Raw genomic sequence first — 14,017 nt, 5'->3', positions numbered from 1 at the left:
TATACGACGTCCACCAAATTGGGAATCAAAGTCCATTACAGCAGAATCGAGAAGCCAGAGAAATCACGATTCCTCTGGCGGTAGCAGAGAAATCACCATTCCGCTGGCAACCCATCCCGCTGGCGAGAGCCAGAGCGGAAGCCGTTCCTCTGGCGAGAGCCGCGATTTCCGCCATAGTGGAGATTACTTCCAGAGCGCGCGTCACAGCTGGACTTACTTTCCTTTGCACGATTCTATTCCTTTTAGAGTCCGGCTTTGCATGGCAACTTCCATAGTGATCAAGAAGGATTTGAAATCTATAAATAGGACTTAGTTTCATCAATGGATCATGTAAACCCTAAATGGATAATCTAAACCCTAAATGGAATATCTAAACCATACACGGAAGTGTTTAAAATGGTTCTTTTGGCACTTATGGCTAGGGGTGTGCAAACCCAACCCGGACCCGCCGAACCCGCCCTGACCGACGGGTTCGGTCCGGACCGAACCGGGCCACTATAGGTGTTTGGTCCGGGTTGGGTCTTATTTTGCGGACCGAAAGTTTTCCGGGTCGGTCCGGGTCGAACCCGGTCGAAACCCGACGAACCCATGCTATTAAAAATTTAATATTTAATATTATATTTAATAATTACTAATATTTATAATAATAATATAATATTAATCTAACTTATCTAACCCTAAGAATCTATTACTGACTCGGTGACTCCTCAGTCATCAATTTGAATTTTGAATCAAATACCCAAGTTCTAATCTAACCTTAACCCCCCGCCGCACACCCCATCCACTCCACTCCACTCAAACCCGCCGCCTCGCCGCCTCGCCTACCGGACCGACCATGCCCAGCACCGCCGTGAGCCTGCGCCTGACGCGTAGATGCAGTGACGCCCAACTTCCAGTCTCCCCCCTGCGCGCCCAGAGTCCAGACGCCTCGCCGCGCGACCACAGCCACTCCGCCGCGCGCGCTGCCGGCTGCCCTGACTCCGCGCGCCCACCGCGGTGTTCCCCTGCCGGCTTCGTTGTTGCTTTATTTCATGCTTGAACTTACAATGCTTGTGAAATTTCTCTGTGCTTCTTAGGGAAAATGAAAAGGGGAAGAATGAGGGATCTAGTAAATCTCTAATACGGATCTGGGAAATTTTGGACCCTGATTTTGCGGTTTGGGGGTGAAGTAAAGCGTGGTGGTTCACGGCGGCGACCACCGACAGAGGGAAAAACTTCGCAGCAATCTCGCCGCGCGGGTCTGACCCGGACCGAACCGGACCCGTTGCTCGGGTTCGGTCCGGTCCCGGGTTGGCCCGCTCAAAAATTTCGGTCCGGGTTGGTCCGTTTTTCTAAAAATTTTGGGTCTACAAACCCGGCGGGTCGGTCCGGGTCCGACCCGCTGCACACCCCTACTTATGGCACTAATAGTGCCATAAGTGCCATACGTGCGGCACAAATACAGAAACAACAACATGTGAAGAAGATGAAACACATGAAAGTGATTCGTCGAAAGCGGCGAGAGAGAGAAAGGAGACGAGAATCGCCTCTCTTCGTCGACGGGGGAGAATCACGCGTACGACATGGCTACGAAATTGGAATCAGAGCGAGTGAGAGATAGAATTGACTTTCTTCATTGATGGCAGCGAGAGAGATTGGGCTGGAGAATTGGCTCTCTTCATCGACGGCAACGAGAGAGATTGGGCTGGATCCGACGGGTTGAAAGGGTACATTAGGTACGCCTCATAAAAGATGGCCAAATATTGTGATTTTTCAATTAGCGGCCAAAATTTAAGTTGGTATCCCCAATATGGCCATCTGACACCATATTCTCTTGACAAAATGTATACTGCTGCAATATGTGTTGCTAAAAACAGACCAAGATCAAAATATATAGTCCTTATTAATTAAAAGTAAATATCTTTTCGTAATTTACCCTTAAAAAAAGTAAATATCTTTTCATTTTTCCCAGTAAAACGTTCAGACATGATATACTCATTATTCACATGATTTCACAAGCAGAAGACAATTAGTCTCATTTACTTTTTGAGAATTAATTTTATTAGATAAAAACAGTAAGATTAATATCTTATTTATTAAGATGGACTGCAAGGTCTTTGAAATACATTTAAACTAATTTTTTGATTGATTCATATCATATTAAAAAAGTGAAATTGAAGATATCCGAATATTGAATAAACGCCCTCTAAATGATATTGTTCTTTTTTTTGTTTGTGTGGGGTGGGAGGATTAACGAGATATAGATACCCGATCTCTCATCTTTATGTGTTTTGAAACTATATAATTATCTCCGCACATGTTTTATACTTTGAAAGTCATATTTTCATAAGCAAAATGAATCATTATACAGAGTTATTGATACAGTGCTAAATCATTTGATCATTTAATGCAACGAGTGATAAATCATTTGATACAGTGCTATATAATTATCTCCGCACATGTATTGTATGCAACAAAATGCGATAAAAAATTAGGGTTAAATAGCATGTTGATTTAATTAATGATAAAATGATTAATGTTTAATGTTAAATAATTTAGGATTAACCTCATTGGGCCAGGTTCTTCAAAATTTTCTATTTATCCAAAAAAGAAGATGAATAAGGTTTAAGTATAATGTTTTGATCTGAATTTTGGCGATTTTTTTAATAATGCTATGAACTTTTGTTTTATTTTTAAAATTTTGAACCTTGAGGAAAAATTGAATTTTGACCCTTGATCGAAAATTTGGCGTTGGAAACTAAAATCAACCCGTTCTATTTCACTTTTTTTTGAATTACTTCCATTTCACTTAATATAACTATATTCATTTATTGCATATTTTATGCGAGAATCCGATGAATTTGTTTAATCTTTCGACTTTGAATTCTGATCAAACACGGACTAAAATTGAAACTATATGCAAAATTTAAAATTTCTAAATAAAAAATAAAACAAAAATTTAATTCATTCAATGTCTGCAACATTAGCTATATTTACTTTAATTAAGGGTGAACAAACTTCATTTACCACCTTATACCTTATTTATTTTGACGTAATAAAAAATTCGTGGACGCCGTACAAAATTTCAGGAAACATCATTTTCCATAAGCAACGTATAATTTTAAAATTAAAAGAGGGTGTTTTAATTTTATTAAATTTAAAAGAGTGTTTTAATTTTATAATATATTATCATTAAAAATAAAATAAGATATAAAGAATATGATTTACACTTTAAATAATAAATTTACATTTCATTATATTATTCCTATATTTAGAGGAATAAAAAACAAATATAGAATGATCTAAAAGATATATCACAAATTAAAAGGAAAATAGATGATAAATTAATCAGAATTTATCAAAATGAAAAGATAATAAAAAAAAATTGGAGGGGCTGCACGCGTCCCCGGGTGAAACGTGTTGAAGGTTTTCCGACAAATGCGGCTACTTGCCGTCTCTTTTATTTTCCATCACTTGTTTATCAAAATTCATTTTAATGTAACAAAAATAGCTCTCATCTCTTTCTTCTTTTTTCTTCTTTTGCAAACGCAACAGATATAGTCATAATTGTTTTACTTACTTTGGTTATTTACCGTCGTTTCATTAAGTTGTACTTTTTTTTAAATCTTTTATTTGGCATTCTGTACAAAATAATTAAATATATATGATCGTTAATTTTTTTTTGATCGGGCAAAGTCATGTTAGATGTTAGTAGTTAGTTCCCCATCCACTCCAAGAACCACCTTATCTCTCCATTCTCCAAACTCCACCTTATATCTCCAATCACCAATTCGTTCCCAAGAGGGATCGAACCCGGGTCACTTCACTTAAGTGAGGACCCGGTGGCCAGTGGGCTAAGCCCCCTGGTTATATGATCGTTAATTATTCCTAAAACTATTATCAACATACAAAGTGGATCATATATATGCACGAGAGACAACTATATATTGGGGAAAGCTAACCACATATATACTGTAGATGCACTAATTATTGATTGCGCAACACTAATCGTTTCAAGTAAAAATAAACATATAAATCCTAATTGTCATAAAAACAATCATAAATTGCAACTAAAAATAAACAACTACAAAACAAACATAATTATTGGTAACGTGATTTTTAATTTTATAGTGATTAAATAAACAAAAGTAAGAGGAATTATCAAGGAAAAAGTTAAAACTAAATAAACTGATCAGTACATTTGTAACTATTAACTAAATACATAATTAACTAACCATAAATCCTAGTTAAAACAGTCAACCATAACAGCAATACTTAATAAGAAGGCAATTAAGAAACATCATATGCCCCCAACCTAGTTAATAACTATTAACAAAATACTAAATTTAATCATACACCCACATCAAAAAATAACCAACCCTATTTTAACTAAAATTTCAAAAACTAAACATCAGATATATCGCCCAAGTTTTTCCTTGATTTTACTAACTCCCAAAATTAATTTGTCTGGTTAACTTATGAGAAACGTGCAAAAAATTTGCAAGTTGGTAGACTAATTAAAATATTAACTTATGAAGCTAAATAACAAAACATAAGAAAAACCTGATCACTATAACGTATTTATACATTGAATGAACAAATATATACGCACTTCACCAAATTAATACCCCATAACCTCAAACCTTTTAATTTTCTACATGGCAAAATTTGAGTTTGGATCATTTTCATATTCATGTCTATATTATCGTAATTACTTGATCACCAAAATGTGTGGCACATATACTATACATACCATCAATATCATTATCATTTTATATACTCAATTTCTGCGCTGTCAAATAAAATATAAACATTCATAAAAAATATAATATAAAATATAAAAAAGGATACCGGTTAGATTAAGTTAGTATAATACTATTAACTCTTTCCTTCTCAATTCCATCCTTCTTGTTTTCTTTGTTGCGTATGGAGAAGAACTCTTTTATATCCAAAGTCAGCGACTTCTCTCTCTCTCTCTCTCTCTCTAAAAGAACCATTCCATCCTATCTCCCTCGGTTTTGTTCCAACTCTCTGAACAAATTCTGAAACCTTGAGACACAAGAGAGAAGAAGATATATATATATATATATATATATATATAGAGAGAGAGAGAGAGGATAGGAGATCTAGAGAAAGAGAGAGAGAGAGTACTGCATGATCAAGAGTCAAATGAGTAGCTGCTAATTTCCATAAGCATGTGCAGCCACTTGTTGAAGATGATGGAGAATTATCAAGGCGATTTAGCTGACATAGTCCGCGCCACCACCAGCGCCGCCGCCATAGACGGCGGCAGCACACCCTCACAACAGTCGGCGGCCCCCGACTGGCAGTTTTCGAGAAATTCGATCAACTACCCACCGGAATATTTCGGCGATCCATTCAGCTACATCAGAGATCCCCTCACGCCAAACATGGACACCCCTCCTCCTGTTTCAGAGCTGCTCTACAATTCGAGCATCGTCAACGGCACCGGAGTGATCAATCCGGATGAGATGAAGAGACCCTCGAATATATTCTCAAGGATGCTGCAGATCTCTCCTAATGCGAAGCTGCAGCCATGTGATCCTCAAGCGGCGGCGCCGCCGCAGAGGGGGCTCAAGAATCCTCCTATATTAGTATCTAATAATGGGGGTTTGATTTCTCCCACTACATCTGCCCTGCAGATCTCGTCTCCGCGAAATACGGGAATCAAAAGGAGGTGGGAGTAGTTTTTTTTTTCTTCTTTCTTTTCTTGAAATCACGATTAATTATTAATAATTCACACACGAAATTATAAAATTAAAAGTTCCATCACTCATTAATTAACTGTAAGAATTTTAGGGAAATCACATGTCCTAATTAATGACCCCGAAATAGGGTTTTGATTGAATAGTTTAGTTGTTTCATGTTTCATTAATGTTAAGATAATAAAATTAATGAAAACCCTTGTAAGAAAAATTAATCTGACTTGGATCGCTTTCATGCTACTATTATTTGCAGTAATTACTGTTTCTTGAAATCATATTCTCCACCATTTTTGGCTTTTGTTCTTTCTCTCATTGAAAAAGGCAGTGCGGAAACTATAACTGATCAACAAGTTCGAACAAAACACTGAAATTTATTGCTACAATCCCACAAATTCAGACACTGCTATATATATATATATATATTAGTATTAGTTGAGTTCAGTTTATGTGTGGGAAAAAAAAAACTGATTTTGATGCAAATTATAGGAAAAGTCAGGCGAAGAAAGTAGTTTGTATTCCAGCACCAGCACCTGCAAACAGCAGGGCCACTGGAGAAGTTGTTCCATCAGATCTTTGGGCATGGCGGAAGTACGGACAGAAGCCTATCAAAGGTTCGCCTTATCCTAGGTAATGCTTCTTTCTTTTTCACGCACGCTTCTTTCTATAACAAAACTTATTTGAGTATCGCCATATATGCCATGACTACAACGCTTCTATTGCATCATTTTTAATGATGCTCATGTGTTTATAAGAATCTACCATTTCTTGTTCATGGAAATTCACCAAAATTGTTAGATTTTGCATGTATGCTCAATAGTATCAAAATGCATACTCGTAGATTATAAATTTTCTTCACATATATTACGATAATCTGTATATGCAATGTTGCACAATGATGCAAAAGATGATCATACTTGATTGTCTTGTAGTCTCATAAGTGATATCAAAATGTATATATATATATATATATATATATACATTGTTTGTGATCATGGAGAAGGATATTATAAACTTTTTTTTTTGCAAATTCTCTTGTTTGATTATATATATATATATATATATATATATATATCTAGTAAACTTAATTATTTTCCATGCGTTACATTGTGTTTTCTAGAATGAATGCAAGTGAATTAATGTATTTTAGTGTAGAAATGATATGACGAGTGATTAAAGGCGTGAGCATATATATACTCCCTCCGTCCCTGAAATGGCTTCCTCTTTGGGGACGGCACGGGTTTTAATAAAAAGTTGTAAAGTGTATTGATAGTGGAGAAAAAATGATATAATTATTATTGGAAGTTGTGAAAAGTGTTATAATTAGTATTGGGAGTGGTGAAAAGTGAAAAGTAAGAATAAATAAAGTATTATTAGTGGTGGGGTAGGTTTCCAAAAATGGAAAGAAAGAAAGAGGAAGTTATTTGGGGGACGTCCCAAAATGGAAAAAGAGGAAGTTATTTTAGGGACGGAGGGAGTATATGTTTAATTATAAAAGAGTATATAGTGTTTGATTGTGATGATGATGATGATGATGTAGGGGGTACTACAGATGTAGTAGCTCGAAGGGGTGTTCGGCTCGGAAACAAGTGGAGCGGAGCCGAACCGACCCGAATATGCTGGTGATCACCTACACCTCCGAGCACAACCATCCATGGCCCACGCAGCGAAACGCTCTGGCCGGCTCCACCAGATCTCAGGCTGCCAAGAACACCAAGGATTCTTCACAAAAACCTACCAACCAATCATCCTCTGCGGCCGTCAAATTAGAAGAGCTTCCCGAATTCGAATTACCGGATTCATCGTCCAACCACCAACACGATAGTTTTTTTGCTGATTTGGCCGAAATCGGAGATGATCCCTTGAATTTATTCGGACCTCATGATAATAATGATCCCTTTAGCTTCTACGACTGGCCAACTACCACCACCACGGCTGACGACCCGCCCCGGAATACTTGAAGTGGATCTTCAATAATCTTTGTACAATATTTAGGCGTGTTTATGAGGTTTGGCCATGCATGGGAAACTAAATACTACTACATCTTCTATTGATTTTTTCTTAATTAATTTCCACAAAAAAGAAAAGGAAAAATACTGAAATTTCTTTCTCTCTCTCTCTCTCTCTCTCTCTCTCTCTCTCTCTTTTCTCTTCTGAATTAGATGGAGGGAAATGGGGATTAAATGTTGGGTTTTGGTGGTAAATGTATTTCTTTTTGGAATATTGGTGGATGGGACAGAAAGGTGAGGAACAGAGGGTTTGAATAGTTGAGACAAGTACATTTTTCAGACATGAATGGAAAGCTCAATGAAGGGACTATGATGTGGGATGGGACTCCCACTGTAATAAATTATTCTTCATTTTTTGTGATTTGTATATAGTTATCTTCTATGTTACGTAAGTTTTTGTTGTTATTGAGATGATATTAATTACCGCAAATAGATGATTTGAAAGGATGGTGTTTGTTTGTGTATGTGTGTCTGAGATGCATCATATACCAGGACAGGATTTATAATATTTTAGCTGTTAACTAACATTCAAGTATATGTATAATTGGAGATATATTGGTGAAATTGAAATAATGAACTTCCCATGCATTTGCATTTGCATGCAAAATGTGTGTAGGAGCAATTTGAGCTAGCTCATTAAGAGATCATTAAGAGAAATAACAATAAGAAGATATATTCCCTTTAAGCCTGAACCTTAAACTGTTTAATTTATACCAATTATAATTTTTAAATTTTGCAACAGTTAAAGACAGTAAATTAAAATCAATATTAATTAAATGAAACTCATAATATAACATTGATCTCTATCGGCAAATAATATTCACATTTCACAGATCTATCATTGAGATTATTATATCGATTCAACATTGTGCAAATACATCAAATAACTAGCTAGTATATATGCGATGGTGTAAAATCAACTACGAGTGTTGTATATACACCTAAAAACAAGTGATGGTGCAACTTTAGAAACTACCAATATATTGTGCTCTCAATTTTTTTTATACTCCCTCCGTCCACGAAATATTATCCTAAGGGAGAGAGATACGGATTTTAAGAAAAATTATGTTAAGCCCATAAATGAAGAAAAATGGAAAAAAATTAATTGAGTTAGTGAATGAAGAATGAGACCCACTACAAAATATTAGTGACGTGAAATTTTGTAGCTATTATGCGTGTCACAAAAATTAATGACATTTAAAAATGTAATTATTAGTGATTAGCTACATTATCGATTTTCATGACACATATAATAGCTACCAAACCTCATGTGTCATGTCACTAGTGAATTTTTTTTTTTGTAGTGGTTAGTGAGTGGAGGAAATGACCACAAATTATTACTAAAAATAGATTAGGACGACTTTTTGTGTATCGATCAAAATGGAAAATTAGGATAACATTTTGTGGACGGAGGGAGGGAGTAATTATATATCGAATCAATAGGTTAATATCATTGCCCATTTCACTGTATCATGGTTCTAATTACAATTAATTACTCAATTCGAAGTCCAAATTCAATTAATGAAATTAAGTCTCAGACTTTTGCTAAAATGCACTTACCTTTTGCTGTAATTCAGCACTTTTTCCTGTGTTACTAGTGTATTACCCGTCGAAATTCGACGGGTACATATTTTCTTGTAATTTATATATTTTAGGTTATTCTTATGATAATTATATAAAATAATTTTTTATGTAAATTATTTATATAATTAATTAAATTAAATTAAATTAGTAATACATTTTAAATTATATTAATCTCAACAGCTTTTAGCAATTAAATTATTAATTTTGTTGAGATCATAAAAATACCCATTAGTTTTCATATGAAATTATATAAAAAGTTGACGCGTAAGAAAAAAAAAAAGAGTAGAAATACATATAAATTTGACATAGGTATGATGGAGGATTGATTTGTTGCATTTGTTGTTACAAGATTTATTAATTTTTTTCAATTTTTTTTATTTTGCCTTTTGACCATAATTTTATATGGAATTTGAAAAATCATAATTGAATTGTGAGTATCATATAATTCCGAACTTCTAAAAGCATAACTAATTATGAAAATAATCTCGTCTGATATTTAAAAGACCATAACTGATTTATCGAACATCATATCATTTGGAGTTTTAAGACCAACCAAGTTGTGGGCATCATCTCGTCGCAAACTTGACAGATGACCTCTAACTTCTGAGCATCATCTTGTCTGAAACTTGAAAGAGAATCATCTCGTCTAAAACTTGAAAGAGCATCATCTCGTCTGCAGTTTTGAGCATCATCTCATCTAGAGTTTGAGAGAGCATCATCAAATATGAAATTATATTCAACCATGACTCCAATTATCAACTATCTAACATAACTCTAACAATTTAGATATTTTATTTATATATGTAATTTTATTAGTTCAAACTCTAGAGAGAAAGGAAAGAGAAGAGTTCTTAAAGCAGTAAAAGAGAGAGCATGTGCTTTAATTCATCATCGTAGGTATTTATAGGCATTACAGTCGGGGTAAAGTAGTAAATTCGTCTGGTCATCTATTCCGCATGCTCGCCATTAAACTAATTAAGGCTATTATTAGATTATAACTTGTCAGGTCGTTGTCCCCCAATTACAGAGCTGGATTCTATCCTCATCATCCCGCTCTGGATTTCCTTCCTTGGGGCAGACTTATACTCTTTGGCTTCGCTCTGCTAAGTAGCTCCGCCTTCTGGCGAATTGTCTCTGGCATGTCGCTCCGCGCTCTGGCTCCAATAGCTTAGCTCCGACTCTGGATCTGGCGATTTGGCTCTGGCTCTGACTCTAATGACTTAGCTCTGACTCTGGATCTGGCGACTTGGCTCTAGCTCTGACTTTAACTTAGCTCTGGCAGCTTTGCTCTGGCATCTCTACTCTGGCCCTCTGCTCTGGAAGCTCTGCTCTAGTTAGCTCTGGCTCTGGCAGCTCGGCTCTGGCATCTCTGCTCTGGCAACTTGGCTCTGGCCCTCTGCTCTGGAAGCTCTGCTCTGGTTAGCTCTAGCTCTGGCAGCTATGCTCTGGAAGCTCTGCTCTGGCAACTTTGCTCTGGTTAGCTCTGCTCTGGACTTTCCCTCTACCTATTTCTCACAGCTTCTTTGCTCCTTGCTGCTCATCTTTGGTATTCCAAGCAAAGCCACGTGTCCTTATCTTAGGACCTTGCATATTTCACCCCTCATCAGAGTTGATAAATCATATTACTTCCATGCAACAATCACAACACGCTTGATAGCAGATGCCAACATTCTTCAAACAAAATACCATTAGTGAGAAATTAGTACCAGCAAATGAGAGAAGTCAAGCTCCTTGTGTGTGACTGAGAATTCAATATAAAATCCTACTTATATTCTTAGGCATTTATCAAACAATTGGTGAGCAATACCATATCATAGATCTTTAAATAAAAGGAAAATAAAAACACAATAGAGAGAAGAACAATTACTTTGATGGATGGCTTTGATACGGCAACGACGACGACGACGAAAATTTCTCTCAAATTAAGCTTGTATCTGACTTGATTGTAGTAAAAAATAAACCCTTCAAACCATGTTTTAGAGTGGTTTCCTGACTTGATTGTAGTGAAACATCTGTGAGATTGAGAGAATTTTTAGGGGAATAGATTGGTAAGGATGAAGCAGAAACACTGAATCTCTCTCAATTAACTTATCTGCACAGTCTAAATCTCTACCATCCGAAACAAAAATCACGGAGCGGGATTAGGAATACAGGAGCGGGAAGTATTACCGTGACTGAGGGCAGAAAACGCGGCTGGGTGAATTGGGAGTGATTGAGAGAGCCGAATTTTGTGTTAGATCCACGTAGGCTAAGGGATTGAAAAGCTGGAATTTGAAGCATGCCACGTAGGCTAAGGCTTAATCGTATTATAGAATAGATATTATTATTATTATTATTATTATTATTATTATTATTATTATTATTATTATTATTATTATTATTATTATTATTATTATTATTATTATTATTATTATTATTATTATTATTATTGTAGTAATGGACGAACAGAAACAAATAAAGTTTGCAGAAATGAAAAATATATTTTTCTTCCCTATATAAATAAAATGTATGGATTTATTTTATAAAAAATAAAAATAAAATTTTAATTATTTTGATAGACATAAAATAAGATTTTGTTTTAAAGTAATCAGTTTATAGAATTTGTGCCTTATTATGCAAACATGTAAATCAATGACCGGACCTGTTTATAATTTGCATATACGTGCATGTCTCAATTCAAACTTAATTTAAAATTTATTTTATTGAAAATTAAGAATATAAATATTATATATATATATATATATATATATTCATACAATATAATATATTGCAACATATACATATAATATGTATGCTATTGAGAAATATAAAATTAATAACAAATATACATCTAATCACTAACATTCAATTAAAATAATTTATCGTATATAGATTATAATTTTTTTCTTATCAAACATGTAAATCTAATTTTTATCTAGAAAAAATAAATAATAAAATTTATTAATTTAGATTATATGTAATGTTAATATTATTATTATTATTATATATATATTTATTATTATATTTATTATGATTAATGAATCTTTATATATAGAATGTAATAGTTAATTAATTAATAAATGATGAAGGTTATATATGGTAAATTTTGAAATGGTGAGATTTTAGATATGCCACATAGGATAAAGCTTAATCCTATTATATACTCCCTCCGTCCGCCAAAAGTGGACCATTTTTACTATATCGGGCGTCCGCAAAGAGTATACCACTTTCCTTTTATAGAAATGGTCCCACCATCCACTTTAATCTTTTATCCTTACAAACACTCTTTATTTACAAAAAAACCACCTCAAATTCAATCTCAACCACACATCTCATAAAGTGGTGGGACCCTTTCTCCACTACATCAAAATTATCACCAATTTTATTAAATACCGTGCCCAGCCAAAGTGGTCCACTTTTGGCGGACGGAGGGAGTAATAGATTTCTTTGTGAATAGTGACTCGAAGATTCGTCAAATCATCAGTTCTCATAAAATAATATTATATGGTTATTCGTCTAAACTTAAGTGAGTATATATGCTTATATTTTAGTAATATTGCTATTTTTCGTGAAACGTAAAAATTATGAATAAATCAGTATATAATATTGAATAAGACAGTATATAGTGTTGAATAACGATATTGAAAAAAAATTAGTAAAATTTTCGCTTCCTTCAAAATTTGAATCCTGGAACGTAAAAAAATTCCTCTTCAGGTAAATATCAATCATATATGATACATTAAATCAACACCTACAAATCAATATAAGATCTCACCACATATGAAGGATCTCATTGGAACCATTCCTCTCTCTCTCTCTCTCTCTATATATATATATATATATATATAGGGGAAGGCTAAAATAAGAACGCTTCTTAAAATATAAATTAGGAACCATTTTCAGCCCTTAGATCATCAAGATCTACGGTTGATTCATCACCTTGTTGGATAAATTCATGGTCCCGAGTTCGAATCCCAAAGGTAGCAAAAAATTATTTTTTGCAATTCATACCTTTATACAGTTTATTCATGCGTGTTATACATAAAATTCATGCATTTTTGCTGGTTCGTAATTCTTAAAATTAGGGTGGTTTATTGAATAACCGCCCCCTATATATATATATATATATATATATATATATATATATATATATATATATATATATAGGGAAAAGTTCAATGGAGAATACTAAATATTCAAAGAACAGAGAACAAATCTCAGCCGTTGATCTTATCTAATCTAATGGTTAGCATTTATTCACGTCATGTTTAACGAATTTTTATGTTGAACATATAGGGGCCCGAACCCCAGAACCTCCAAACATTGAGTATATATTCACGCCATGTTCAACGAATTTTTATGTTCAACGAAATGATTGATATGTTCAGAATAATTTGATGAATATAGACGTGTTCATGTTCTTCATTGAACGCGATCCCATATATATTATGTTAAATAAATAAGGTGCTTAACACACGTTTGATTAACATATGGAGTTGGAATTCTTAAAAAATCACATATGAACCTTTCTGAGTTTTCTACATGGACAAAAATATAATTAAGAACAAAACAAATACTACTATGCACTAATTAAAGAAGTTTTCTTAAAAAATGAGGTTAAAGTGGAAGCTCATTCATTGGCTGAGAAGCAGTGTAATTATGCGTGCATGTGTGTGTGTGTGTTGGGGTTTTATTCTTCTTTTAATTGTGTGATGGGATTTCCTTGTGCGCATTTGATTAGTT

The 14,017-nt window shown here is 34.3% G+C and overlaps 1 protein-coding gene across 1 annotated transcript; it reads left to right on the top strand.

Moving 5' to 3' along the window:
• Positions 1 to 4,846: 4,846 nt before the first annotated feature.
• LOC131021558 (probable WRKY transcription factor 14) lies at positions 4,847 to 8,116 on the top strand. Its single transcript, XM_057950807.1, has 3 exons — positions 4,847 to 5,677; positions 6,192 to 6,332; positions 7,243 to 8,116. Exons 1-3 carry the CDS (start codon positions 5,175 to 5,177, stop codon positions 7,661 to 7,663), a joined length of 1,065 nt encoding a protein of 354 aa, XP_057806790.1. The 5' UTR covers positions 4,847 to 5,174; the 3' UTR covers positions 7,664 to 8,116.
• The last annotated feature ends 5,901 nt before the right edge of the window (positions 8,117 to 14,017 follow it).

This window comes from Salvia miltiorrhiza, chromosome 1 (genome assembly GCF_028751815.1).
Source record: "Salvia miltiorrhiza cultivar Shanhuang (shh) chromosome 1, IMPLAD_Smil_shh, whole genome shotgun sequence".
Classification (NCBI taxonomy): Eukaryota; Viridiplantae; Streptophyta; class Magnoliopsida; order Lamiales; family Lamiaceae; genus Salvia; species Salvia miltiorrhiza.
Note: the sequence above shows the minus strand (reverse complement) of the source record. Positions and strands in the feature narration are given on the sequence as shown.